Source organism: Crocodylus siamensis, chromosome 3 (assembly GCF_052110815.1).
Source record: "Crocodylus siamensis isolate JL-2025a chromosome 3, ASM5211081v1, whole genome shotgun sequence".
Classification (NCBI taxonomy): Eukaryota; Metazoa; Chordata; order Crocodylia; family Crocodylidae; genus Crocodylus; species Crocodylus siamensis.
Window position 1 is genome coordinate 109,292,750 of NC_143397.1, and position 26,318 is coordinate 109,319,067.

The 26,318-nt window shown below is 45.1% G+C and overlaps 1 protein-coding gene across 1 annotated transcript in view; it reads right to left on the reverse strand.

The window, feature by feature from the left end:
• The window catches only part of DNAH6 (dynein axonemal heavy chain 6), a 254,044-nt gene that overhangs the window by 133,373 nt on the left and 94,353 nt on the right, over positions 1 to 26,318 (reverse strand). Inside the window, exons 31-38 of the mRNA XM_090038956.1 lie at positions 25,399 to 25,566; positions 24,507 to 24,655; positions 23,954 to 24,061; positions 19,288 to 19,843; positions 9,066 to 9,188; positions 8,073 to 8,255; positions 6,043 to 6,186; positions 889 to 1,110 (exon numbers count right to left, since the gene is read on the reverse strand). Of these exons, the coding sequence (XP_089895082.1) occupies positions 889 to 1,110; positions 6,043 to 6,186; positions 8,073 to 8,255; positions 9,066 to 9,188; positions 19,288 to 19,843; positions 23,954 to 24,061; positions 24,507 to 24,655; positions 25,399 to 25,566 (1,653 nt within the window). The remainder of the gene's footprint in view (positions 1 to 888; positions 1,111 to 6,042; positions 6,187 to 8,072; positions 8,256 to 9,065; positions 9,189 to 19,287; positions 19,844 to 23,953; positions 24,062 to 24,506; positions 24,656 to 25,398; positions 25,567 to 26,318) is intronic.

Here is a 26,318-nt window from a genome sequence, read left to right on the forward strand (position 1 = left end):
GGATGAGTCTCTCTCCAACATCTCTTACCATGAAAACTGATACAAACCAATCATTTAACTTCCTTGACTCAGGGACTCACCTATCTACCAGATGCTGCAACACCTTGCTTCCCACTCAACAGTTCCCATACTCATATCCCAGTTCCCTCTTCTTCAGTAATATCTCCCCTCGTCCCAAATTCCCCCTGCCCTCACCACCCACAATAACCTTGTCCTAATGAATACTAAATGATAGCCAGGAAAAATTAGGCAGTATACAACTCAGAAGTATTTCTATGTCTTGATGTCTGAGTGTAAGGCAGTACATTTTGAAAACCACACCTGATCAATTCCAAAGTTTTAGAGAATGTTCTCAATATCAAGAGGCACAAACCTATTGACTCAGGTGGAATTAAATAAACGGGAGAAGCCTAACTGCCAGCAAAATCACCATTTAGGTAATCAAGGTACAGGGATGAAGCAGTGGTCCCAGACTTAAGAAAATGAGGATAGTGTCAAGGTTGCTTGCCCTTTCATCCCATTCTTGTCTTGCTTCTCCCTCAGCTAGGTCCCTTGTCAGCACTCTGGGTCAGGTGAAGCCCACTCAAGGTGAACCCATTTTCTATACCCCACCAAATGACTCTCCCCTGCCTCTGGTATAAACCCTACTGATTTTGGAAAAATCTTAAACAGTGAAAACACTAAATTTCTGTGGAGATATACTTTTCAAGTTTTCTGATTTTCACTAGAATCAAGGTTCTGGTGGGAGGGTGAGGGGATCTAATCCGATGGCTCTGAAGGCCTGATGGAGTATACAGATTGATTTACACAAGCAGCTTTGGGTATGATTGCACTGCACAATCCACCTTGTGCTTTGCATTGTGCAGAGGACATACTCTAGATCCTTACCTTGCCCACACCAGTGATCCCTGTGAACAGTACAGAATGTCTGACAGCTAACAGTTTTTCCAGTAGGTAGCCATAACGCACTGTGTCTGTAGTTGGAACAAGCATTTCAAAAAATGGTACTTGTCTGCTATATTTGAAAGTCGGTGTAATCCTTTCCCAGGGATCAAGTCGCTTGCTATCAAAATCCATGTATACACTCCACAAATCACCAGAGCTTGGAAGCTACGGAGACAAAACACTTCTAAATCATGCTTAACAACATTTACATCTTAAAAACACAGCACAGCTGAAGATCTTTCAATCCTTTCAGATCTCTGCACTTTTCAAAGACACTTTATGACAAACTGAATTCCCATCTCTTCCATACTAGGCGCATCTACACCTGCCCCTGACTGCTCATTTCGTACTGCACAGTCATTTAGTACTTGCTTTAGTACTAAATGCAAATTTAGTACTGCGCATTTGGTACTGTGCAGTCCCAGTGGTGCATGGTAATTTTTAGATGCTATGCTGCCATAGTGACAAGCTACAGTGATGCAGTTCGTCACTATGGCAATGCAGTGTTGGCATCATGTTTGTGCCCATCGATGCTACGTCACTGTAGTGATGAGCTATGTCACTGTAGCTCATTGCTACAGCAATGTAGCATCTCATGTAGATGCGCCCACTGTTCCTCTATTAGCCTGTTCCCCACACAGAATTCAGAATGACATACTTAAATTATTTTGGTGGCTCTTTGTAATAGGTGTCATACAAACATCATGCTCATCGGGCTTAACGCAGAAATGGTACTAGTGTGAAAATCATTAGATTAATCAAATGGCTCCAAAGTAGAAAGCTTGCTATTGACCTGACGACAACTTAGCCTGATGTCAGCTGATGTAAGCCATGCAGAGAGTTTCAACAAAGCACTCAAATACTGAATACCATCTGCTGGCAGCACAGATATCTCTGCACAGGGATAATCTGTGGAAATGGCTCCTGAAATGGTCCCCTCACATTTGGAACACCCTTTCAACATGTCTTTGGCCCATTGCCTCCTATCCATCACTCTGAGAGAATGTTTGAGTGCTGGCAAGGCACTTGCTTAGTGAACACTTCCAGGATAAATTTTCAATTTTAATTGCTTTTCAAAATGTCCCCAAGAGAAGGAATGAGGAGGAAGTAGAGCACCTTACAGAATGCTCCAAACTGGCTTCAAAAGCTAGGAAATGAAATGGAAGGGAGGAGACAGGCGAGTCAGCACTCTACACCAGAGGCTGCAGCGTTTCAAAAGGGCAAATGCTATAGCCCTTTTGGAGATGCCCAAGGGCCAGATATACCACTTAGGATTTTGACTCTGCATTGCAATATGAAGCTTTCAGGGATTTTGCTGTTTAATGAAAGTCACCACCCTAAATTTGACATCTAGGCTCTCTCAAGTGCCTAAGAATGGGGTCCACAAAAACGAGCAAACTGAGCAAGAAACTGTCTACGATTACCAGCAGAAAATGCCAAGGAGAGCACTGTAGCTTCTGTCACCTGAGAGGAGGCAACTCCCTCCACTTAAGATTCAAAGACATGAACCTTCACATGATGTCAATCACCTAAGCCAGGTCATTGCTATATCACAAAATGTGAATAAGAAGGCCTTTCCAGTGGCCCAAGAATTACAGCACTCATTTGGGTTGTGGGAAACCAGAATTAAATCCCTCTTCTGTCTAACTGGGCATGTCTACACAAGATGCTTTACTGAGCAGTAGACCAATTTACTGTGCAGTAAGTATCACACATGAAAACACTTACTGTCCAGTAAACTGGTTTGTCCCACGGTCAATTTGCTACCTGCAAATACACAAAGTATTGCATAGGTAGCAAATTAACTGCAGAGTAGTTACTGTGCAGTAAGGCATGTTGGAAGTAAATTTACTCCTGGTCAGCTGAGCAATGGGGGCAGAAGATTGCTCCTTGCCTCCAAGAGCTGCCTGCTGCTGGGTTGGGCTCCACCATCAGAGCCCACCCTGACAGCAAGCATGCCCTGGGTGCAGGGAGTAATCTCCAAGCCCCAACTCCAATTGCGGAGCCAGGGCTAGGAGCTGCCTGCATGGGGAGAGTTCTCTGCCCAGCCTGGAGCTGGCTGGGACCTACTCCAGACTGAGACAGTTTCAGCCAGCCAGCCCAGGCTGCATGGAAATGTCTGCACATGCAGTCTGGGGCTGTTCAGGAACTGTCCCAGTTTGGGGCAGGTCCCAACCAGCTGCAGATGGGCAAAGAATTCTTCCTGTGCAGCCACAGGCCATGGAGAAATCTGCACATGCTGGCTGGGAACTGTCACATTGCAGCCAGCTCTGGGCTGCACATGCAGAGTTTTCTGAGCAGCCCAGGGCTGAATGGGAACTGTCCCAGTCTCAGACTGGTCCCAGCCTCGTACCCTGATCAAGCAACTGAGGCATGGGGCTTGGGAGCTGTAGCAGAGGAGCAGGTCCCTTCTCTCTGCCCTGATTCACCAGTGGGGCAGCTAGCTGCGAGCCCCTGGCTGGGTGGGTAATCTCCACCCAGCCAGGGGCTCACTGCTACCTGCCCCACCGGTGGAACAGGTCCTAGCCACTCCCAGCTGAGCAGGGAATCCCTGCCCAGCCAGTGGCTCACTGCTAGCAGCTCCACCAGTGGATCAGGGCATGGGCCTGCCCTTCCCCCACAGCTCTTTCCCAGTCCCATGTTCCCAATCTTGGAGCTAGGACAAGGAGCTCCCTACTGCCAGGGAAGGGGGACATTTTCCCAGCCTGGGCTCCACCATTGGAGACCACCCCAGCAGCAGGCAGCTCCTGGGGACAGGGAGCAATCTCCCAGCCCCTACCAGGAGACAGCTGTTTCCTGGCCCCATGCTGTCTGCCAGCCCTTGGGGTAGCATCCAGGGGGGAGCCTTGCACTCCCCCTGGCTGCTGCAAGGGGGCAGAGCAGGGTGAGAGCAGCCCTCTCAAGGCTGCTCCCATTATAAGCAAATCTGCTCCCAAACGCCTGCATGTGTAGATACCTGCCCAGGGTGGGTTTACTCCACAATAAATTACTGAGAAGTAAACTCATCCAGCAGCATTTGCACATGTAGCCATGCCCACTGGCTTTAAATATACTCTTCTATTTCTTAGAATACTGCCCAAACATCTTGTAGAACTAACTAGTCTTACATGGGTCTCTCCCAGTCTCTCCTGTTTAATCTGCTCCACTTAGTAAAATAATTAAATATTTCTTAGGTCAGAGAAAGGAAAAGATAGAGACTGACTCTATAAGCTCAGTGGCTAGAGTGCTTCTCTGAGATGAAAGAGGTAGGTCCTGGTCTCTGTTCCAGGAAATATTTAATTATTTATACCACAGCTATCCAATTTCAAGGTGGCTGGGGGATCACAGGCCCCACAGACTGCACCAGCAGGGGCTGCACACCACATGGGCAGCACTAGTAGGGGCAGTTGTGTGGCACTGTGTTGCCCCACCTCCTGGGGCAAGGAAGGGTCATGCAGCAGAAACCAAAGGGAGGGAAGGAAGCCCTGAGACCCCAGCTTCTGTTGGGGCAATAGGGGCAGCAGCAGTTGGGTGGGAGTCTGGGGGCTGCATGTGAACCCCTCACAGGTTGCCCATTGGACAGCCCTGACATAAGAAATGGAAGACCTTCAATAGATAAGACTGAGAAACATCTACCCCAGCCAGAATACTTTTCAGTTTTGTGCTTAGAGCACGTTGGGATGTGGCAGACAGAGCCATCCATAGGGTACAGCGAATCAGGGCAACTGCCCCAGGCTCTGCGCTTTGGGAGGTCCCACGCTTTGACATTACAAAAAAGAACCTGTCCCAGAATGCAGGAGGGAGCAGCTTGGCAAGAAGCACTGGGCAGGGAACTGAGGTGAGAGGAGGGTGATGTCCCCTGTCAAGGGTGAGCTGCAACGCTGGGAACTCAAGCAGCTCTGGGGCTCCAGGGCCAAGGGGTGGCAAGAGCCAGAGCTGGAACCGGCTGTTGGCACTGGACCCACGCAGCGCCCTGCAAACCCCCTATTCCAGAGCCCCATGCAGGGTACAGGAGATGCCAACCCCACCCAACAGGGGCTGGCAGTGCCCCATGGAATGGGCCAATGGCAGGTAAGCCCTGCTCCTGGCTCTGAGAGCTGGGGCAGAGGTGCTGCCTAGCACCTGGCCTGCAGCACAGTATGGCCTGGAGGCCCTGCTCCCAGGCACCAGAGCTTGGCTTTGCTTGGGGCCCCCCACCACAAGGGCATCTCCAACCCAACCCAACCCAGCTTGCCCAGCATGGCCTTCACCTCAGCTCTCCCATGCTGCAGGCAGCCTCCTGGGGCAGGCTGTGCCAACAGCAGTGTCCTCAGTGCCAGCGCCAAGGTCAGGGCTGCTGCCTCCATCCTGCTCTGCAGCCTGCACTGCCTGGCTCTCCTAGCCCCAGCCCCACAGCCAGTGAGTGCCGAGCCAGGAGCCACAGCCCTGCCCCTGCCCTCCCAGTGGATTTCAGAATGTAGGCAGTGCAATACTGATAGCAATCAGTGAGTTTTTTTTAATTGTATGAATTTCTTTTTAATTGTATAAAAGTGTCAAGGGGGTCCTACACAGGCTGATTTGTCCTGGGCCCCACATGCCCCTCAGGTTGGCCCTGGTGGTAGATATGTGTTCAAATACCAAATCAGGCAAAGGACAAATTTAAAACCAAGTCTCCTACATCCTAACTGAGTGCTTTAGCCATTGGCCTATTTGGCATAAGGAGGATAGTATCTTCTCTTCCTGATTGCCTTCTGTGTGTGTAGGGGGGTCGAGGAGTGGTGGGTTCAAAACATAGTTACTACATTGGGCCCTGTAGGTGAGATAAGTGATGAAAATCAGTGTGTTCATCTTCATTCTGAATCATCATTTATACCCGCAGAGCATGATTGCAAAACCATGGGAAAATGCTGCTCTTTTTATTTGGCACAACTTTGTATACGGCCTAGGTGAAAATGACTGTGCAAGGGTCAAGGCAATGAAGAATTAAGCTACTATTTCTTTAAAAGTACCATGGGATATTTCAGGTCCACAACTGATAAGACTTTTGGTTTACATCGGAAAGAGAACAATTCTTTGTTACATTACTGCTTTTATAAACACAAAATATTGTACATGCTCACAAGTCAACTATTTCTTTACCTTGGCATCAGGATTATCCTCAAACTCTTGTCTTAAGAATGTATCAAAAGCATCCCAGTTGTTTTCAGTTAAATTTCCACCCACTGACCACAATAAGCAGAAAACAAATGTCTGGCAGACTATAGTATTTAATTTTAATTGCTCCTGGAAGAAAAAGACAAGTCTGTTAAAAACATTTCTTTTGGGCATTTCTTTTCTGTTCAGTAGTATCTCAAAAAAAAACTTATGTGGTCTGAAATGTGAATTAGCTACTAACAACAGAATGCATGAAGAGTGAATGAAGCCACTTAATACAAGGGGAATTGAATTAAAAAATGGACATGGACATAAGATCCAAGCCTACGCACAGATGATGCCAAGCTGCCTTTTAGTGGACTGCATTTTCGTTATCAGCATGCACTTGTGAAGGAATGTTTGGAGTGCTGTAGCAAGTAGCAACTGACTCCCTTTCTTTCACTCTTATCACAAATTGCTGCTCTTTAGACTGAAAAAGCAGATGCTTAAGAATAGAGTAAGCATATTTAGAACTAACATTCTTCAACAGTAAAATCCACAGGAAAGAACAGAGGCCCAACCACCTCTGGAAAAGTTGGTGGACTGAGTTTCCAATTCATTCTTCACTCAGCACACATGCAGATGCACCCACTGTAAAGCAAATGAACAGGCTAAAGTTCACTCTAGGAAAGAAATTAGCACACTGCTTATACACAACTTAAACTGCCCCAAAGACAGCATACATTATGCACACAAGATCTCTATTGGACCTCAGGCCAAGAATAAAGCAAAGCAAATTGTGTTTGTTAGTAAAATATATATTAAAATCTTACAGATTAATTAAAAGTTGGCAATTCAATCGCAGGTTCTAATCATATAATAAACTGTTTCCTGTTTTCTGATAAAGACTTTTCATTCTGCTCAAATACAGGTTTAGAAATGTCTGAAATTATGCTCTTACATTTCTATATCCTGCTAACACTATCAACACTTGCTTTCTTACTTTTAGATGCATTTGAAATGCAAATTGATATTTGCTCTGGTTGAAACTGCTTCTCTCCATGTTAGTTTTCAGAATGTTGCACTGAGCAGAAATGTTTCAGTGTTACTCTAAATAAATTATGCCTTTGGAATATCAGTCATGTATATCAAGGCTGGTCAACTCGTGGCCCCCAGCAGCTTCCAACAGATTAACCTGTGGCCTCGGGGCTTCTGGTCCAGGCACCACTCTCTCCATCACTCTGCTGCTTTTGCTGCTGGGGTCTCCAGGCTCCCACTCACTCCTCAAGTTCCTACTGCCCACCCCCACCCTCGGGGGTGGGGTGGTACAATGCAGTCCATGGACAGGGAACTGTATATCAGAATTGTGAATAAATGTTTTCATATATTGACAGTTCGCTCATCCCCCTGCTTTACTGTAGCAAGTTAAAGGGTGCCATGAGTGGCGTGTGCCCCTGGCAGCTGGTGAGGCACAGCTGCACTGGCGGTGGTGGAAGCGCGGTGGCGACGGAAGCATGGCAGCAGTGAACAGGTAGCTCCTGCAGATGATGCCAGCACTGTTGGCAGTGGGGGGTAGGGGTGGCGAGCGCTGACCAGGGGTCGATGATCACATGCAGGCACCGCTGGCAGCAGCTAGTGGGGATTGCTGACTGCCTGCAGACACTGCCGGTGGTATCAGCAGTGGGGTGGCAAGTGGCGACCACCTGCAGACACCACCGATGGTGTTGGTGGCGCCTTTTTGCAGGGGGTGCACTGCCACACTCAGGGGGTGCACGTGCACCTGCATGCACCCCCTATGCATTGCCCCTGAAGGGTGCTTTTGATTTTCCAAGTATTATGCCAAGTAGTTTGTGTGAGGGTTGTTTCTGAAGTTTTAAGAATAGATTCAAGAAATCCTTTTCTAGGATGGCTTAAACAGGGATGATTCTGCCTTGAGCAGGAAGTTGGACTAAATGACCTCCTGAGGTCCCTTCCACCTACACTTATCTATAATTCTACCTTAAGTGCCTTATATAGGAGTACATAAATATTTTTACCATTTTAAGATCAGGACCTCCTTTTCCAAATAGCAGAGACTCCAGTAAACAACACAGGGTAGAAACTTTGCTTATATCCACTTGTGGAATAGCTTGTGAGCACTTTTTATTGACGAACTTTAGAGTATCTTCAACATACCGACAAAATAGATTAAACAAATACTCTTTTGTGTCTTCATTTAACTAAAATTAAAACAACATTTTTGTTAATAATACACTGCTTTTTAAACACAACACACTTCATAACAGCAATCTCTAAAGCGTCCCGAACATACACAATATATTGATACTTTGCACCTGTAGACACACACTCACTTATAGATATTATAAGCATGCAATTGAGGGATTATACTTGTAAGACTATTTCTGCAACTCTAATTCAAATGGGGAATCTTAATTCACATGAGCAGTCCCATAAAGACTGCTCTGAAATATCTCAAAACTCAGAAATTCTGTGAATTATGAAACATCATAACCAGAAGGAAATATGATTACATCCTGCTTGCCACCAACCAACTTTGAGGTAAGCAGACTATTCCAACTTTTCTCTGAGCCTAACCTGCATAAAATGAACCGCGCCAAACAGGAGATTTTACCACATGTTTAAATCTCCTATGAAATATGAATTTTCATTTCTACCTGGGAGAACTTTTACAATCTTTTCTCCTATGCCTGAAGAAGGGTGTTTGTACCCAAAGCTTGTAATTAAAGATTTTTTTTGCAAAATTCTGGTTGGTCTAATAAAAGATATCACCTCTGCCATGAGTTCTGATTCATTCAAAATTCAGAAGTGCACAGATATATGCTTTGTATATTTGTAAATATATTCTGTCCATGTTAATGCATTCCATAACATAATTTATTATATTTAATGGTTCCTTAGAATTTATTTCCTTCAATATTTACTAAATAACTTCTTGTCAATAAGTTATTTCAGGGGAGTTTGGAAAAAGTGTCATGCCTTCATGTAAGCATAATTTTTCTGTCACCTACTTTATTTGCAAGAGTTGCTATCCAAGTCTTAACATATGGTATCCACTTCAGTTCCTCTGGGTCAATGTATACCATTCCACATCGGCTAACTGTTGCAGGGGAAGCAACTTTTAGATCCTGTACCTGAAATGTATGGATACTGTACATTAAATACCATACACCACAGTTAAAATGCACATAATAGTTCTAGTTCCCTTCACCCTGATCTGACTTGTGGGGAGACATTCAAGTATATGAGCTATTCACTTCCTTATTTGGAGGTAACTTTTATTCAAGTTAGCTTCTTTAAATGGCTTTAAACGGCTCAGAGCACCCCCAGCCAGGTCATGAGGCGCTACAGGGAGTTGGGAGTGAGACTTAGGGGTCTGGGAGCTCAGGTGGTGTTTTCGTTGATCCTCCCAGTCTCAGGCTATGGGCTGAGGAGGGAGAGGAGGATCCACTCAGTGAACCGAAGACTGCGGAGATGGTGTCATCAGGAAGGCTTTGGCTTCCATGACCACAGCCCGCTCTTTGGCGAGAGAGGCAGCGAGCTGCTGGGAAGAGATGGCCTCCACCTCTCTCCCCTGGGGAGAAGGCTCTTCTCAGCCAGGCTGGCTGACCTGCTCCACCGGGCTTTAAACTAAGCCCGCTGGGGGATGGGGGGACTACTGCCACTGCTGGCCTGCTGAGCGACCCTTGCAAAGCCACCAGACCAAGGCACTTAAGAGAGCCCACCCCTGCCCCAGCCCTGGCACAATCTGTGGGCAAGGCAAGAGCCCCTAAGGGCACACTTGCCTGCCTGTACATTAATGCCAGGAGCCTGGGTAACAAGCAGGAGGAGCTTGTCCTCCTGCTCAGTGCAAAGAATTATGACGTCATTGGGATAACGGAGACCTGGTAGGACTCCACCCATGACTGGACCACGGGTATAGAGGGCTATACCCTGTACAGGAGGGATCGTGTTGACAAAAGGGGCGGGGGTGTAGCTCTCTATGTGAAGGAAAGCTACATGTCCCTGCAAGCTGATGTTGGTGACCGGCATGGACAGCTAGAGACCCTCTGGGTAAAAATTCGTGGGAAAAAAGACACAGGGGACAACGGTGGGAGTCTACTACAGACCTTCCACTCAAAGTCCTGAGCTTGACCAGGAGTTCGCCCGGGAACTGACTGAGGCCGCTTGCTCCAGGACCTTGGTTGTCATGGGTGACTTCAATTACCCGGACATCTCCTGGGAAGATCACTCAGCAAAATCCGAGCAGTCGCAAAGCTTTCTCTCGTGCGTGGATGACCTCTACCTGACTCAAGAAGTCTATGGGCCAATGAGAGGCAAAGTGCTGCTCGACCTGGTACTGGCTACGGGGGACAACCTAATCGGTGACCTAGTGATCGATGAGAAGCTGGGTGACAGCGACCACGAGCTGATCACCTTCACCATCCGCCGTAAAGCTGGCAAGTCAGTCAACAACACAGACGTCCTTGACTTCAGAAAAGCCGACTTTGACAAGCTCAAGAGGCTTGTCAGTCAGGCCCTCAGGGACCGTGACCCCAGGGAGATGGGAGTTCAAGAAGAGTGGTTGCTTCTAGGAAGCGATCCTCAATGCACAAGCTAAATCTATTCCAACACGGAGGAAAGGCAGCAAGAAGGCACAGCAGCCCTCCTCGCTCTCTAGGGACCTAGCGGACCTCCTGCGGCTAAAAAGGAAAGCCTACAAAGGATGGAGGACGGGATTCACCTCCAAGGAGGATTATTCTGCGCTGGTCCGGTCCTGCAGGGACCAAACCAGGAAAGCCAAGGCTGCAACTGAACTCCAACTAGCTTCAGGCATCAAGGACAACAAAAAGTCCTTTTTCAGATATGTGGGGAGCCGGAGGAAAAGCAAGGGCAATGTTGGACCCCTGCTAAACCAGATGGGGCAACTGACAACTGACGCCCAGGAAAAAGCCAACCTATTAAATAGGTACTTTGCGTCAGTCTTTCATCAGTCCCATGGGACGCCCATGCCTGCTATGAGACAGGGGGATCCAGGTGATGGGGATCCCCTACCCTCCATAAATGCTGACCTCGTGAAGGAACAGCTTGAGAAGCTGGATACCTTCAAGTCAGCCGGCCCTGACAATCTGCACCCCAGGGTACTCAAGGAGCTGGCAAGCGTCATAGCCCAGCCCCTGGCACGGATCTTTGAAAACTCCTGGTGCTCTGGTGTAGTGCCTGAAGACTGGAAGAAGGCCAATGTGGTGCCGATCTTCAAGAAAGGGAGGAGAGTGGATCCGGCTAACTACAGGCCCATTAGCCTGACTTCTATCCTGGGGAAGATCTTAGAAAAGTTTATTAAGGAGGCCATCCTTGATGGACTGGCCCAGGCTAACATCCTAAGGGATAGCCACCACGGGTTTGTTGCAGGTAGGTCTTGTTTGACCAATCTCATTTCCTTCTATGACCAGGTGACCTATCACCTGGACAAGGGAGAAGAGATTGATGTCATATATCTTGACTTCAAAAAAGCCTTTGATCTGGTATGCCACGATCACCTCTTGGCCAAACTGCCCAGTTGTGGCCTTGGCTCCACCACGATCCACTGGCTGGGAAACTGGCTCCGTGGTCAGACGCAGAGGGTTGTAATCAATGGCAGTCACTCATTGTGGTGCCCTGTGACCAGTGGGGTCCCTCAAGGCTCTGTCCTGGGACCCATCCTGTTCAACATCTTCATTAATGATGTGGACATTGGAGTCAGGAGTGGAATGGCCAAGTTCGCCGATGACACCAAACTTTGGGGCAAAGCATCCATGCCAGAAGATAGGCGGGTGATCCAGGCTGACCTGGACAAGCTCAGCAAATGGGCGGACAAGAACCTGATGGTGTTTAACACCGAAAAATGCAAGGTTCTCCACCTTGGGAGGAAAAACCTGCAGCATCCTTATAGGCTCGGCAGTGCTACGTTGGATAGCACTACAGAAGAAAGAGACTTGGGGGTCATCATTGACCACAAGATGAACATGAGCCTGCAATGCGATGCTGCAGCTAGTAGAGCGACCAAAACACTGGCTTGCATCCATAGATGCTTCTCGAGCAAATCCCGGGACGTCATTTTCCCCTTGTACTTGGACTTGGTGAGGCCGCAGCTGGAGTACTGCGTTCAGTTTTGGGCTCCACAATTCACAAAGGATGTGGAGAAGCTTGAGAGAGTCCAGAGGAGAGCCACGCGCATGATCAGAGGTCAGGAAAACAAATCTTACGATGACAGGCTGAGAGCCATGGGACTCTTTAGCCTGGAAAAGCGCAGGCTCAGGGGTGATCTGATGGCCACCTATAAGTTTATCAGGGGTGACCACCAGGATCTGGGGGAACGTTTGTTCACCAGAGCGCCTCAAGGGATGACGAGGTCGAACGGTCACAAACTCCTGCAAGACCGTTTCAGGCTGGACATAGGGAAGAATTTCTTTACTGTCCGAGCCCCCAAGGTCTGGAACAGTCTGCCAGCGGAGGTGGTTCAAGCACCTACATTGAACACCTTCAAGAGTAAATTGGATGCTTATCTTGCTGGGATCCTATGACCCCAGCTGACTTCCTGCCCTTTGGGCAGGGGGCTGGACTCGATGATCTCCCGAGGTCCCTTCCAGCCCTAATGTCTATGAAATCTATGAAATCTATGAAATGTTATCCTTATTCTCTGGTTTCTTCTCATCAGTTAGAATTTAAACAAAAATGCATAGCTGCTACAAAAAATATTCTTGTTTGGCATCCTGACTCCTGTATGGATTCAGAGGGAATAAATCACAGGCGTATTCACACAGCAAAGAACTATACCATCATCTCTACGAAGAAACTGATTTGCATTAATAAAGAGGTCAGCTAGTGAAATATTTGGAAACTGTGGAAAAACTATATGGACAATTTCAATATAGCAAATGAATTCCCTCTCTGATATGAAAATACTCAGAACTATATTTCATTTTATTCTTTACAAAACAGCAATCTTTTATACAGCAGTTAGAGAAACACAAGCACTTCATAAATCCCTAGCCAAATCTGAGAGAAAACTAGCTCATTATTTCTTGACTACATATGGGTTACTTCTAATTTGGAACATCCAAAGCAGTATTTTAGCCGATGTTATTTTTATTTAATTATAGCTTTCAGAGATAGCAAACAATACTATTCTGGACTTAATGCAATACTAGTTAAGTAAGACTCTGTAAATGGTAATTTACTACATTAGTTAGAACCCTGTACTAATGATCATATTCAGGTATCAGGCTGTAGATATTTTGGTTGTTTTTGTTTTTTTTTTTTTACCTATAACAGGGTTATTCATTTTTTACTAACTTTAGTCAGTCACTTCCATGACTAAATCCTTCTGCCCAAAATTGTCAGGCTAAATACTAATCCCAGGAGAGATACAGAAGTTCTGCACCAGGTAGAAAATGTTTGGCTGTACTAATGGTAAAGAAGGACATGAAAATGAGTGGGATTTCAAAGGAAGTGGGGGGGAAAAGTTGGGTTAGCTAATAGCAATCATTAGGTAATGGTGTGACATTACAGAAAGAGAAAGGATTTAGACAAGATATTAAAAATAATTTCAAACAGTGAAATTTGGTAGGAACCTCTCTGGTTTTCTTTCTGAGATCCAGGAATAACATAACTCTCTCAGAAAGGCAAATTGATTCCTGCATAATAAAGTTAGGTGAATAGATGCCCAGTGGAAAGAAAAAGGATAAACCACAAGAAAGGTGGTTGGACTTCCCAGGACAGCACTCTAGCCAGAATACCACAGGTCATCCATCATCTATTCCCTTTTCTGGCACTTCTTGCAAAGCTCAGCCACTAATATAGTCATTGGAAAAAACGGGTGCAGGAAGGAAACTTCTCCCTCACTGGGAATAGGGCCCCTAATTAGCACCTAGGGCCCCTTCCCTTTCAGGTCAGCAGCCACCTTACTAAGACACACATCCTGTGGCTTTGTCCCTTCCTCCCAGTCCCTGTTCCAGCCCCATTCCCTCCCTCACTGCAGGGGGGGCATTAATCTGCCCCTCCCACGCCCCTTTCCTCCTCTTTCTCCTCCCACCACAACAGACTTACCAGCTGCATGCAGCTGTATTGGAAATTGGATTGGTATTGGCCAATATGCCTCCTTAAAAATCAGCTATCGGTATTGGCTCCCAAAATCTCTATCTGTGCACCCCTAATAAGCAGCATACAGAAGTCACTTTGATTGGCTGTGAGCTGTATAAACTCACTGTTGACACTGCAGTGCTCCAGGAAACAACACTTGCAGGTGCTGGTTCTATCCAAGAGGCCAATTATACCTTTTCTGGCAAGGTAAAAGTGCTGAAGCAAATAATCTGCACATCATTGGTTTCACTATGAGCAACAAGGTGGCAAAGCTTATAGAAACACCCATTAGGAAGTCAGAGCACATCATCTCACTTAGACTTCAGACCACTGACTTTGTGAACATCATCATCGTTTATGTACCAACACTCAGCTCCAGCCCTGAGCAGAAGGATACATTTTATGACACACTGCACCGTGCTGTCAAAGGCATACCATCAAACCTCCTCAGAGACTTTAATGAAAGAGTCAGCACAGCATAACAACTCATGGCCAGGTTGCCTATGACATTTTAGCATTATCAAGATGAATGAAAGCGGCCAACAACTTCTTGAATTCTGTGCCCAAAACCAACTGTGCATTACAATTCATATTTTGCTGGAAAAGATTGCCACAAAGTGTCATGGAGACATCCATGATCAGGCTACTGGCATCACCTAGATCTTGTTATTGTTAAAAGGAAAGATCTACCTTCAGTGCAGAAGACCTGCATGTTCCACAGTACCGCTTGTGACACTGAGCACTCCCTGATCATTAGTAAAGTGAAAGTTACAGCCATGAAACTACATAGAACAAAACCTAGGAATAAGCCCAAAATCAATACGACTAACACCAAGAACTAGAGAATGTGCCAAGAGGTTGTAAAGGCTTTTGAACTCAGCATGTTTGGGAAGTAAGTCACTACCAGAAAAGACAGAGGAAATCTTGGAAAATTTAAGAACTGCAATCCATGAAACAGCTAAAGCTACATTTGGGGAAAAGAGACCATCCAGTAAGGACTGGTTTGAAGAAAATGCAGAAGAACCTTTACTTCTTATCAACGTCTCAAACACAAGAAACCAACAGCAAGCACCAAAACGAGACTTCGACAGGAAAAAAATGAGGTACAGGGAGCAACCAGATACTGTGCAAATCAGTACTGGTCTAAGCTCTGTAATGAGATACAGATAACCTCAGACACACAAAACCAAAAGTCACGTATGATTGTCTGAAGAAAGCTCTCTAGGCCCTACTCACAAGGTTGCCTTTCTCACATCATGCAGTGGTGAATCCATTATAGATAGAAGCAAGCAGATGTCTCATTGGGTTGAACACTACTCAGAGCTATACTTACAAGAAAGAAACATCACCAGCAAATCACTGGCCCAAATACCAACTCTACAGGTCATGCCAGAGTTAGATGTGGAACCCACTGTAGAAGAGTCAAGCAAGGCAACTGATTCATTATCAAGTGGCAAGGCTCCTGGAAAAGATGGCATCCCAGCAGAAATTCTCAAGTGTGGGAAAGAAGGCCTACTACCATATCTTCATTAGCTGCTACTCAAACGCTGGAAAGACCCCTGCTAAACCAGACATTGGACTCCTGCTAAACCAAATGGGATAACTGAAAACCGACACCCAAGAAAAGGCCAACTTGCTTAATGGGTATTTCGCATCGTTTTTTCACCAGCCCAATGGGCCGTCCTGCCTAACACGATGTGGGATGGCCAGGGTGAGGGTGAATTTATTACCCAACATTGGTGTAGACCTTGTAAAGGAATACCTTGAGAGGCTGGACACATTCAAGTCAGCTGGTCCTGACAGTTTGCACCCCAGGGTACTTAAGGAGCTGGCAGGCATCATAGCCCAGCCGCTGGCAAGGATCTTCAAGAACTCATGGCGCTCAGGTGAAGTACCTAAAGATGGAAGAAGGCCAATGTGGTGCCTACCTTCAAGAAAGGGAGGAAAATAGATCTGGGGAACTACAGGCCAATCAGCTTGACCTCAATCCCTGGAAAGATTTTGGAAAAAAATTATCAAAGAGACCATTCTTGACAAGCTGGCTGATGGCAACATCCCAAGGGACAGCCAGCAAGGGTTTGTTGTGCATAGGTCTTGCCTGACCAATCTCATTTCCTTCTATGACCAGGTGACATGTCACCTGGACAAGGGAGAAGACATTGATATCATATATATGGACTTTAAAAAAGCCTTTGATCTGGTGCCCCTTGATCTCCTCATGGAAAAACTGGCCAACTGCAGCCTTGGCTACATCAGTCTGATGGCAGGGGAATTGGCTCTAAGGTCAGACTCAGAGAGTCTCATCTTGCTGGGGTCCTTTGACTCTACCTTACCTGACTTCCTCCCCCTAAAAGATAAGATGCCCAACACTCCTGCTAAGTGTTATATTCTCCTTCCACAACAATGTGAAAGCAACTGTTCGGTTTTATGAGCCCACTTTGGATAGCTTTGAGATGAAAAGCAGAGTGATGCAAAGTTGTGCTCTTGCCCCTACACATTTTGGCATCTTCTCGGTATACTACTGAACTGTGGATTTAAAGACATGGAAGGTAGAGTATACCTTCACACAAGATCAAATGGGAAACTCTTTAACCTGTCACGACTTAAGGCAAAGACTAAAGTTAGAAAGGTGCTGCTCAGGGAGCTTCTATTCCAGGTGGGTCTGATTTAAATCAAATCAATTTAAATTATGATTTAAATCACTGGTCAGAAAGCCTCAATTTAATCATTGCTTTCTACAAAAAGTGAATTCTTGTTGCTTGATATCTTTTATTCATTTACACTTCTTGAAACTTTGCATTTTTAGAGAAAGGTAAGGGCTTGACTGTGTGTATACAAACTTGCAGAGAGACAGCAGGGCTGATGGGTGGGCAATCAGATCTGTTATCTCTCATCTCCATATAAAAATATGATTAAACTTAAAAAATACGATTTAAATAAAAAAATACGATTTTTAATTTTTTTTAATCATTGATTTTTATCCACTTTGCTTGTATTCGTTGATGATGCTGCCTTTATAACCCACAACGAAGACCTACTACAAGAAATCATGGATTGCCCCTCAACAGCTTGCCAGGCATTTGCTCTTACCATTAGCATAAAGAAAAGTTGTACTAGGACAGGGAGTTCCACAAGATCCAGCAATCACCCTTAATGAGAACCAGCTAGAAGTAGTACAAAAGCTCAGCTACCTAGGTTCCACAGTGACCACCAACCTCTCACTGGATGATGAATTCGATGTTTGCATCGGAAAGGCTGCCACCACCTTCAGCAGACTAAAAGAGGATGGAACAACTCAAAACTTACCATTAAGACCAAAATGCTAGTGTACAAAGCTTGCGTACTCAGCACTCTCATGTATGGTGAGAAAACATGGACAACTTATGCACATCAACAGAAAAGGTTAAACAGCTTCCACCTGCGCTGTTTGCTCTACATTCTCAGTATCAAATGGCCTAACAGAGGATCTTGAAAGGGTAAATTTCCCAAATGTGACAGCCCTATTCAAACAGAGATGACTGAGCTAACTGTGCCATCTGAGCAGATTGGAAGATGGATGTATACCTAAGGACATGCTATATGGGGAACTATGGGAGGTGTGAAAGATTAGCCAGGTCCTCCCAAAGTAAAACTGCCGTCTGTCATGTTGGACCAGATAGTCTCCTGAAACTCACTTGCTGCGATTTACAAAAAGGAAGGAATCAACAATGAATACAGTCTTAAGAGATAAGGCTGGTGTTTGTTCTGTAACTTAGAAGGTTGGCTTCACTTCACAGGGCTCTACCATCCCCATGCCCTGCCCTTACCACACCACGTGTTCTGACTTAGTACTCAGTTCTCCTTTGTGCGAGTCTTAGTTCCTGGATGGCCTTGATCTGCCTCTAAGCAGCCAGTTCTGTGCTGTTGGGCACTTACCCCATTCTTCCCCACATGGGTCCCAAGCTGACAGTCCCGCAGTTCATCTTGGCCCTTATCTTTCAGGGCCAAGTCACACTGGGCACACGCCCCAAACTCACATGAGCACTCAGCTCCATCTCTTCTTCCCTCCAGGTCCCCTGACTGGCTGCCTGGACCCCCTGGATCCAGATCTACCAGCTTGGATACCGCAGCTGCTTCGCCTCCCTGTCTTCACAGGTAAGTCAGTCTTTGGGACTCTCCCCCAAGTCCCATTGCTCAATCCCTTGCTATCATCTCCCCACATTCCTTCAGGTTTTCTCTCGTGTAACTCCCTTGTTCCAATCAATGCCTACTGCCTAGTCAGCTTCCTTTTAAATCCCCAAGCCAAATCCCCAAGTTTCATTACAAAGATGCATGCAAGCAAGATATGAAGGTATTTGGAATTGATCCTGAACAATGGAAGACCTTAGCAAGTGATCAGAATAAATGGCGTTATCATCTCCACCAGAGCATCAAAGTCCACAACAGGAATTGGCTCTAACAGCTTGAAGAGAAAAGAGTCTGTAGGAAGCAGGCAGCTTCCAAACCACCCAACCTTGACACATACATACCTGCAACCATTCACAGATCATGCAAATCTTAGATTGGACTATTCAGTCACATGAGACACTGCAAGCCATTTATATCATAGGCTGCAATATCTACCATCTGTCCACTGAAAGGATGCCCAAAAAAAGAGGTGGGGGGCAATAAGATGCAGCATGCTGGCCAAAATGCTGCACTGGGAAGTCACATAGACCCAGCTTCCAATATGTCCTAGTCACTAAGCAACTGAAAGGCAAAGATGGGGCACTCTCTCTCCAATGTTTTTGCCAATGTATATATATGTACAAATAGTTGTCCACACACAGGACTACATAGCTAGAAACTGAATTCCAACATGTGTTTAAGCAGCATTTTTTATGAACATGTAGATGACCAAAACTGGACACTTAGAAAACCAAACAAGAGCAGAGTTCTACCCTCTTTAACTACTTGATGACAAAAGTTATTTGGCTTTGATCTTGAATGGCTAGCAAGGGAGAAGAACATTTTGGAAAAAGTCCCAAGTCATCCATCATAAACAGAAAGACAGAAGCAAGACAGGACAACTTTTAAAAACAAATAGCTATTCAATTCAGTTGTGGGTCAAAGGACTAATCAATAGAGCAGTTAAAATCTAAGACCTCATAGTACCTCAAACATCATATGGATGAAGGGTGTAAGTTTGATTCTTTCACTGTTGGCCAAGCACAGCATCTTGTTATCATCCAAGACAGTATTCATATTTTCAATCCATAATGCATCGACTGGCCCATCACTAATGATCCACTTGTGATCTTCCGAAGTGTCATTTACAGCTGCCCGAACACTAAGTGCCATCAATCCATCTTTCCACTCCAAAGTTAAGTTATTAACTTCGCCATACAATTCCCCCATTGTAATTGATTTGGGGTTCAAAATATATGTTTTGACAGGCTGGTAAAATGAGTTTTGCTCCCCAGCCTTATGCAATTCTCCTAAGGATTGTGCCAGAACTTGATAAACTGTAGTTTTCCCACCTCCTGTTGGCCCAACAAGCATAACGCCATGCCTTACTAGCATGGTTTCATAGAGCTGTATGACTTTATGAACCATGCTGTCTTCTGGTTGCAATCCTTGTGAAAGCATGACATCTATAATTGTTGATTGTAGGATTCCATAGTCATGGTCTGGGATTATAACTCCCGGGAAAAGATCAGAAATAATTCCACTGAAACAGACAAAAGAAACGTTGTTTATTCTTGTCAATTAATGTGTTACTTGGATTATATTTAAAACAATCCATTTTTATTTAGTAGTGCACATCTTTTTTGATTTGCTGCTGTTTTCATAAGGACAGCTTTTATATAGGCCTATAATCTGATGGGCAAGAAGGAATGTTTTAGATTTTATAATCCAAACTTTTTACTGTGGGTGCCTACAAGTTGGTTCCTACACGCATATTTAGGTATCTAGAGTGGTGATCTAACCAAAATGTGTCCAGGCACCTAACACTTTATGGGTGCCTGTACACATGTGAGAAGGTTGCTCCCACATGTTGTAATTACAGCAGATGAGAGCAGACTCGATTAATCAAGTCTGCTGCCGCATTTTAATTAGCGTGCATCCAGCAGCCTCTGCATCTCATGTATCAGTGTCTCTGTGCTTCAAAATGGCATTGGGGTGCTTTAACTAAAGCTCATTCAGTAAGCTTTAAAGTGCCTCTGTTGCCATTTTGAAGTGCAGGGACGCTGATACATGAGATGCTGTGGGCACTTTAATTAGAGCAGCTTTTGGAGCCACTCTAATTAAAGCACCCCTCCCCACCCCACCACTCTCAGAGCATATGTAAAAAAGCTCCTCGTGCCTAAATTCCTCTGAAATCGTAAAAAGGATTTATATGCCTGAACACTTTTTTGGAAATGGCCCCTGCTTCCCAAAAATGCTGAGCACCTTCACTTCCAACTAAGGTAAAGAAAATGCAGGCACGCACCCCCCGCACATCTGGACATGGCCAAAGTGCTCAATTCGTATCAGTTAAAGCTGTATTCATAAAACAGGTGCTTTCAAACTTTGATATTCCCCAATCTGAGGTGTATAAATACAGTCCAGTATGCATTTCTGTACATGTGTAAGTGAACCAAGTTAGGCCCTCATTAAAAAGGAGAAACCACAAATAATACATTTGGTAAAGGTAACTTGCCCAACACCATTACGCAAAGGAGTCCCCAGTTTCCATCACTACCCACCTTCCAATTTCTGAAGTGAATTAGGCAGGAGTCCCTTTGACAAAAGCATCACTCACTGCACAACCTGAATTTAGCGAATTCCATCATCCCTGCATTTACAGTGATTCAGGCAGGGGAAGAGAAACTGCATACAATCATGGTGTAGTTATAGACAGTAATACAATGTATAAGCAGAAAGGAAAGATTTAAGGTTATGTGCACAAATTTAATCTAAATCTTGAGTATTCTCGTGTGTTTGATTTTCAAACTTAATAGCTTTATTTTAGCACAAGGTATTTTGGAAGCAGTTTCTTAGTTGCTTGGAGGGTTTGGGTTTTTTTAAACAAAAATTTAAAAAAGAGAGTAAGTTCATGTGCAATTGTAATTCTCCCTTCGTGGATAATTAACAAGATTTGAACGAAAGACCTTCACATCCCTGGCACAAATCTCTACTGTTAGTAAACACCAGCAATAAGCTATTATCCTGTGAAACAATCAGCAAAGGTATAACATGAATCACTAGATATTTACACAGTAACCCTATTTTATAGACAAACAACTGAACACAAGAGATACAGCCAAGTCCTTCTAAGGCAATATGGCTAAGTGATTTGATTTGAGTGTGGGCATACTCAAGATTTAAGTCTTTTTCCAGCTGTTTTTTAAAGTAACAATTGGCCCAGCCTCTTAGTTACTTTTTTCTGAAGAACAGTGGTTGCCAGACTTTATCAGGTGTAGCAGAAATTAGCCCCATACCCTCTCTGACTGCCACTCCATCCACTTCCACTGCCTAATCTGCTGCTCTGCTTTCTGCTCCCTGACCAAGAGGGATCTGGGTTTTCCATTTCCCACAGAAAAACGGAGTAAACTGTAGATTTTACCTTTTATTGGAAGCATACACAGATTTCTCATTTTACTAGAGAAACCCACAGATTTTGCAGTTTTGCAATGAGCTCCCTGCAGGCTAGTGGAGTTCCAGTTTGCAGGGGGCTGGTCAGGCAGGGGGCATCATGTGCATGTACATACACATGGCTGCCAGGCAGCCTGGAGAGCAGCCTGGAGAGCAGCTCCTGCATGTAAGTGTATGTGTGTGTGTGGGCGGGGGATGAGGATTGAGGCCCCCATAGGGAGAGAGGGAGGGAGTTGAGCAGGGCTGTGGCTGGGGCTGCTGCCCAGCCGGGCAGTGCCTGGGGCTTGGGGCCTAGGGCCATAGGCAGCTTGTGCAGGCTGGGGAACGCCAGCTCCCTGCTGCTGCATGCACTCCTGGGGGACAGGGGGGACCCATGTCCCTCAGATCTGTGTGCAGGGTGGGGACTGTGTCCTGCCCACTTCAGGCTTGGGCTCCCACCCTGCTGCCCTCCCCTGGGGCCTCCTCAGCCTGGTATGTGACCCAGTGCTGCAAAGAACAATGGAGTAGTAGAGGAAGCTCCCTGCCGCTGTGATCTCCATGCTGCCATGGCCCCTGTGCACAACTCCACACCAGTGCCCCTGTTGCAGCTGCGCAGCAGGGGATGCATCACCAGAGGAGTGCGATGCTCACTGCATGGCTTCACTGTTCTTTACAGCACTGGGTCACACATGCTGGGCTGCAAGGCCCTGGGGAACAGGGACGGGCAGCAGGACAGGAGCCCAAGCCTGAAGTGGGCAGGGCACAGGCCCAACCCCACACACAGATCTGGGGATACAAAACTCCCCTGCCACGGTGAGGAGCATCTTTCCCCCCCTACCCCCGCCTGAGCCCACAGCAGGCAGGCAGTGGGAGGGAGCCAGGCTCTGCTCCATTGCAGCAGCCACTGCCTCCTGCCAGGGGCAGGGGGCTGTGGACCCAGGTCCCTGGTCCCATAAGCCTGGCAGCTGGGGGCCCCCTCCAGCAGGGCTGGGTGAACAGGAGCTGTGGGTGGGGGGTGAGAGACACCAACAGGGCAGAAGGCGTTGTGGGGAGGAGTGAGGGGCAGGAGCAGGGCTGGGAGGTTGTTGGGGGAGGAGCACTAGCAGGGCCAAGGTGCTGCGGGGGGAGCAAGGGATACCAGCAGGGCCACAGGGGCTGTGGTTGGGGAGTGAGGGGCACAAGCAAAACCGGGGGGCCATGGCGGGGGCTTTCATTTTAACCATGGATTTTGGGGTTATCAAAGAATTTGCAATTTTCTTAGTATTGAAAACCAGAATCCCTGCTGATCCATCTGCTGCTTAGCTTTCTGTTCCCTGCCATACTACCACTGTGCTGCCTGTCCCCTTCCCAGTCAGCTGCATGCCACACACAGAAACTTGTGGCACATGTGCATTGGCCACCTCTGGTGTAGAACATGATCGGGGAGCAGGAAAGTGCCTTATACTTTATTCCCTGTTAGAGTGTAGGAGTATGTAGCATATGAGTAAATAATAACAGCAGTAATCTGACAGTGGAAGAAAAGAAAAGAAACCAAAATTCCTCTGCTTCAGGCTCCAAGCACAGGATACATTTCTTAGGCTACCGTCTACTCTGTTGAGAAATAAGCAATGGCAAGAACAAGAGAAAGCATCATGCCTGTGTCTGAGCTGAATCAGGACTTTGCAGTTACTTCAGAATAATGCAGGGGGCATAGCACAAGCAAGGAGCAGTGCCAAAACAGCTGGACACAGATCTTTTCAGAAGGTTATAATTTGAACAGTTTGGGCTAGATTTCATGGAAACAGCAAAACAGACTTCTCTGATGGGGACTATACCCATGCTTAATTTCAAGTTCTTATCCAAACTACAGGAGTGTTGAAGTTGCTCCAAAAAGACTGAAATAAAGAAAAGTCCAATATTGGCAAAAGTACTTATTTTTCACAAGATTCATTCTTGGAAAGAGCTGCACCATTTTTACTTAAACTTTCCAAAATAATTAAAGTTGTAGCAGAAACCAAACATGGGGCATTTCAACTGAAACTGTTAACGTTTCCCAAAGTTATAAGCAATTAAAAACAGGATTACAATGAAAGGTACTAGAAAAAACATAATATAGTGGCTTTTGATGTATAATGCAAATAAAACTAAGTTTGTAAACATAAATTGTTTTGATTATTTTTAATAATGGCAATATAAATGTGATGCAATGATATGTGGAAGACAGACTATTAAAACATAAAATTACCTGAAAAGAAGAGCATCATCTGCAAGAAATTTTGGTAGGTTGGAATCTCGTAAAGCCCTTATTAATACAACATCCTCATTCAGATCTGGATTTTCTCTTTTTAATGACCTAAGTTTAAAAAAAACAGTACCTAGGATGATTCAGTTTTTCTCAATCTATTTGTATACAAATCTTTATAGGTAATATAAGTTAACTGGTATAACTAGCATTTAAAAAGGGAGTGTATTCAGTTACTCTCCGGTTATAATTTGGTATTATACCATCAAACCATTTTTTATAATTGAACTCCAACTTCTTATTAATCAGTATCACTATTTATTTTCCAGAATTCAGCAATACTGAAGTCTTGGAAAAATCACCCACCAATCTCAGTACCAACACAAATAAGTGTATCCTGCTCCATGAAGGTATTTGCTTACCTCCAGAAGGTCAATAATAAGAAGTCTATCTTCCTTTTAGCATGAGGGAAAGGTAAAGCATTTATTAAATTCTTGGATTTGACAGAGACATTTTCATAACAATGCTGGATCTCGTACCTTTTGAGGATTCTTACCCAGCCATGACTAATACAGATTTAACAGCTCTCATTCCAAAGTCATAGTGGTCCTGTTGAGAGAGTTGCTCACTACAAAGTTTGTACATTTGAGTCATCTTCCTTGCAAGAACTTTACTAGACTCAAATCCTTCTGAATATAAAATCACCTAGAGCAAACAAAAAAGCACATCTAAATGTATTTATAATGTACTGAAAATCTCATATTTACAGTCTCAGTGCTGCTCTCACATTGGCTTCATTGGGAGCAGGATCTGGCCCCAAATGTCTGCATATGTAATTAGAGATAATATGATTTTGTAGTAATTTAGTCTACATTTTTTTACAAATGCTCTCAGCTACGTGATCTACTTTTTTCTACAGTATCTAATGCATGATATCCATTTATTTAGGGAAAATATTAATGGTTAGAGCTGTAAGCCTTTGCAAGTGCTTATTCACATAACTAGTTTAGTTTACTTTAATTGAAACACTTGTGCAAGTAAATACACAGTGATGTAGGTAAATATTGCAAGGTCCAGGCTTAACAACTGCAAAACATACATACACACACACACACACAAAACTATATAATAATAGAACAGAACTTATTTTAAGATTATGGACTTAAATTTCTGAGTAACTTAGACCTATTATAAGTCCAAAAAAGAAAAATAGTGTAAATGACAAAGGCAGCTGGTAGTTAGGTTTATTTCAGGGAAGCAGTATAAAATGAAATCCAAAGGTAAGGATAACCAAATTAATGGCAACCATTACTGAGCAGATACAACTCACGCTGAACCAGGAGTCCGAAACAGTTCAAGATAATTCTGTGGTTCATTAATACTAAATGTAATAAACATCCTTAAATAAAATTGTAACACACTTAATAGTACCAGCTACTTAAAGATACCTCAGCAATTAAGGCATAATTTGGAACCATCATGGCAAATGGTCTGAAGAGAGATTTTAAATTGTCAGGTAATTCTGTCCGTCCAGCATAGCCAGGATTCATGGTTATGAATGCTGCACATGTCATGACCAGCTTTATTTCACGACCCTCAAACATAAATCGAAAGAGCTGTTTAAGAGAAAAGTGAAAAATATACTTTATATTGCATTCCTGAAAAATTGGAATTTTCTTTAAAAATAGGATTGCATTTTCCAGGAAAGATCACAAATATAAAATTGTGAGCTTTTTTTTTTTAAATCAGTTTGGCATTTGGTTTCACTTCAGTTTGGTCACTGTAACAGGGAACCCCTGTCTCTGTTACTAGGAAGGCCTGAGAGGATAGGAAACCCAGGGCCTGGAAGGGCACCAAGCAAGGAGTAACAGCCAAGGTGGACTGAGTGAGGGGCTAAAAAGGCCAGATGGCTAATGAAGCAATTAGCTGGTACCTGGTCCTGGGGTGCAGAAGACCCATTCACATGGCTGGAAGGAGGCTAAGCTTGGGGGATATAAGCCCAGTCCCTGGCCATGCAAAGTAGCAGCTCCTGCTTGCAGCAGCGAGAGGATATCCTGGGAGAGAGGGGCTGCTAGAGACAGGCAGGAAGGCACCCAAGCCACCCAGGGGAGCTGGGGTGAGATGGTTCTGATGGAAGTAGGGACTGCAGGTAACATTTACCCTGAGGGAGACTATGTTTTGTGAAACAGCTGGCTTGTGTTTTTGTTCTGTTCTGAACTTGAGACCAGAGAACTGGGGTGTGGCTACAGGGGTGAAGAAGGCCATGAACAGGGGTGCCTGTGTGGTACTCCCCTGCTATACATGCCAGTAGCTAGGCCCAAGACAGAGGGGTGTAGAGTGGAGTGGTGATACTGGAACCCCAGGAGAA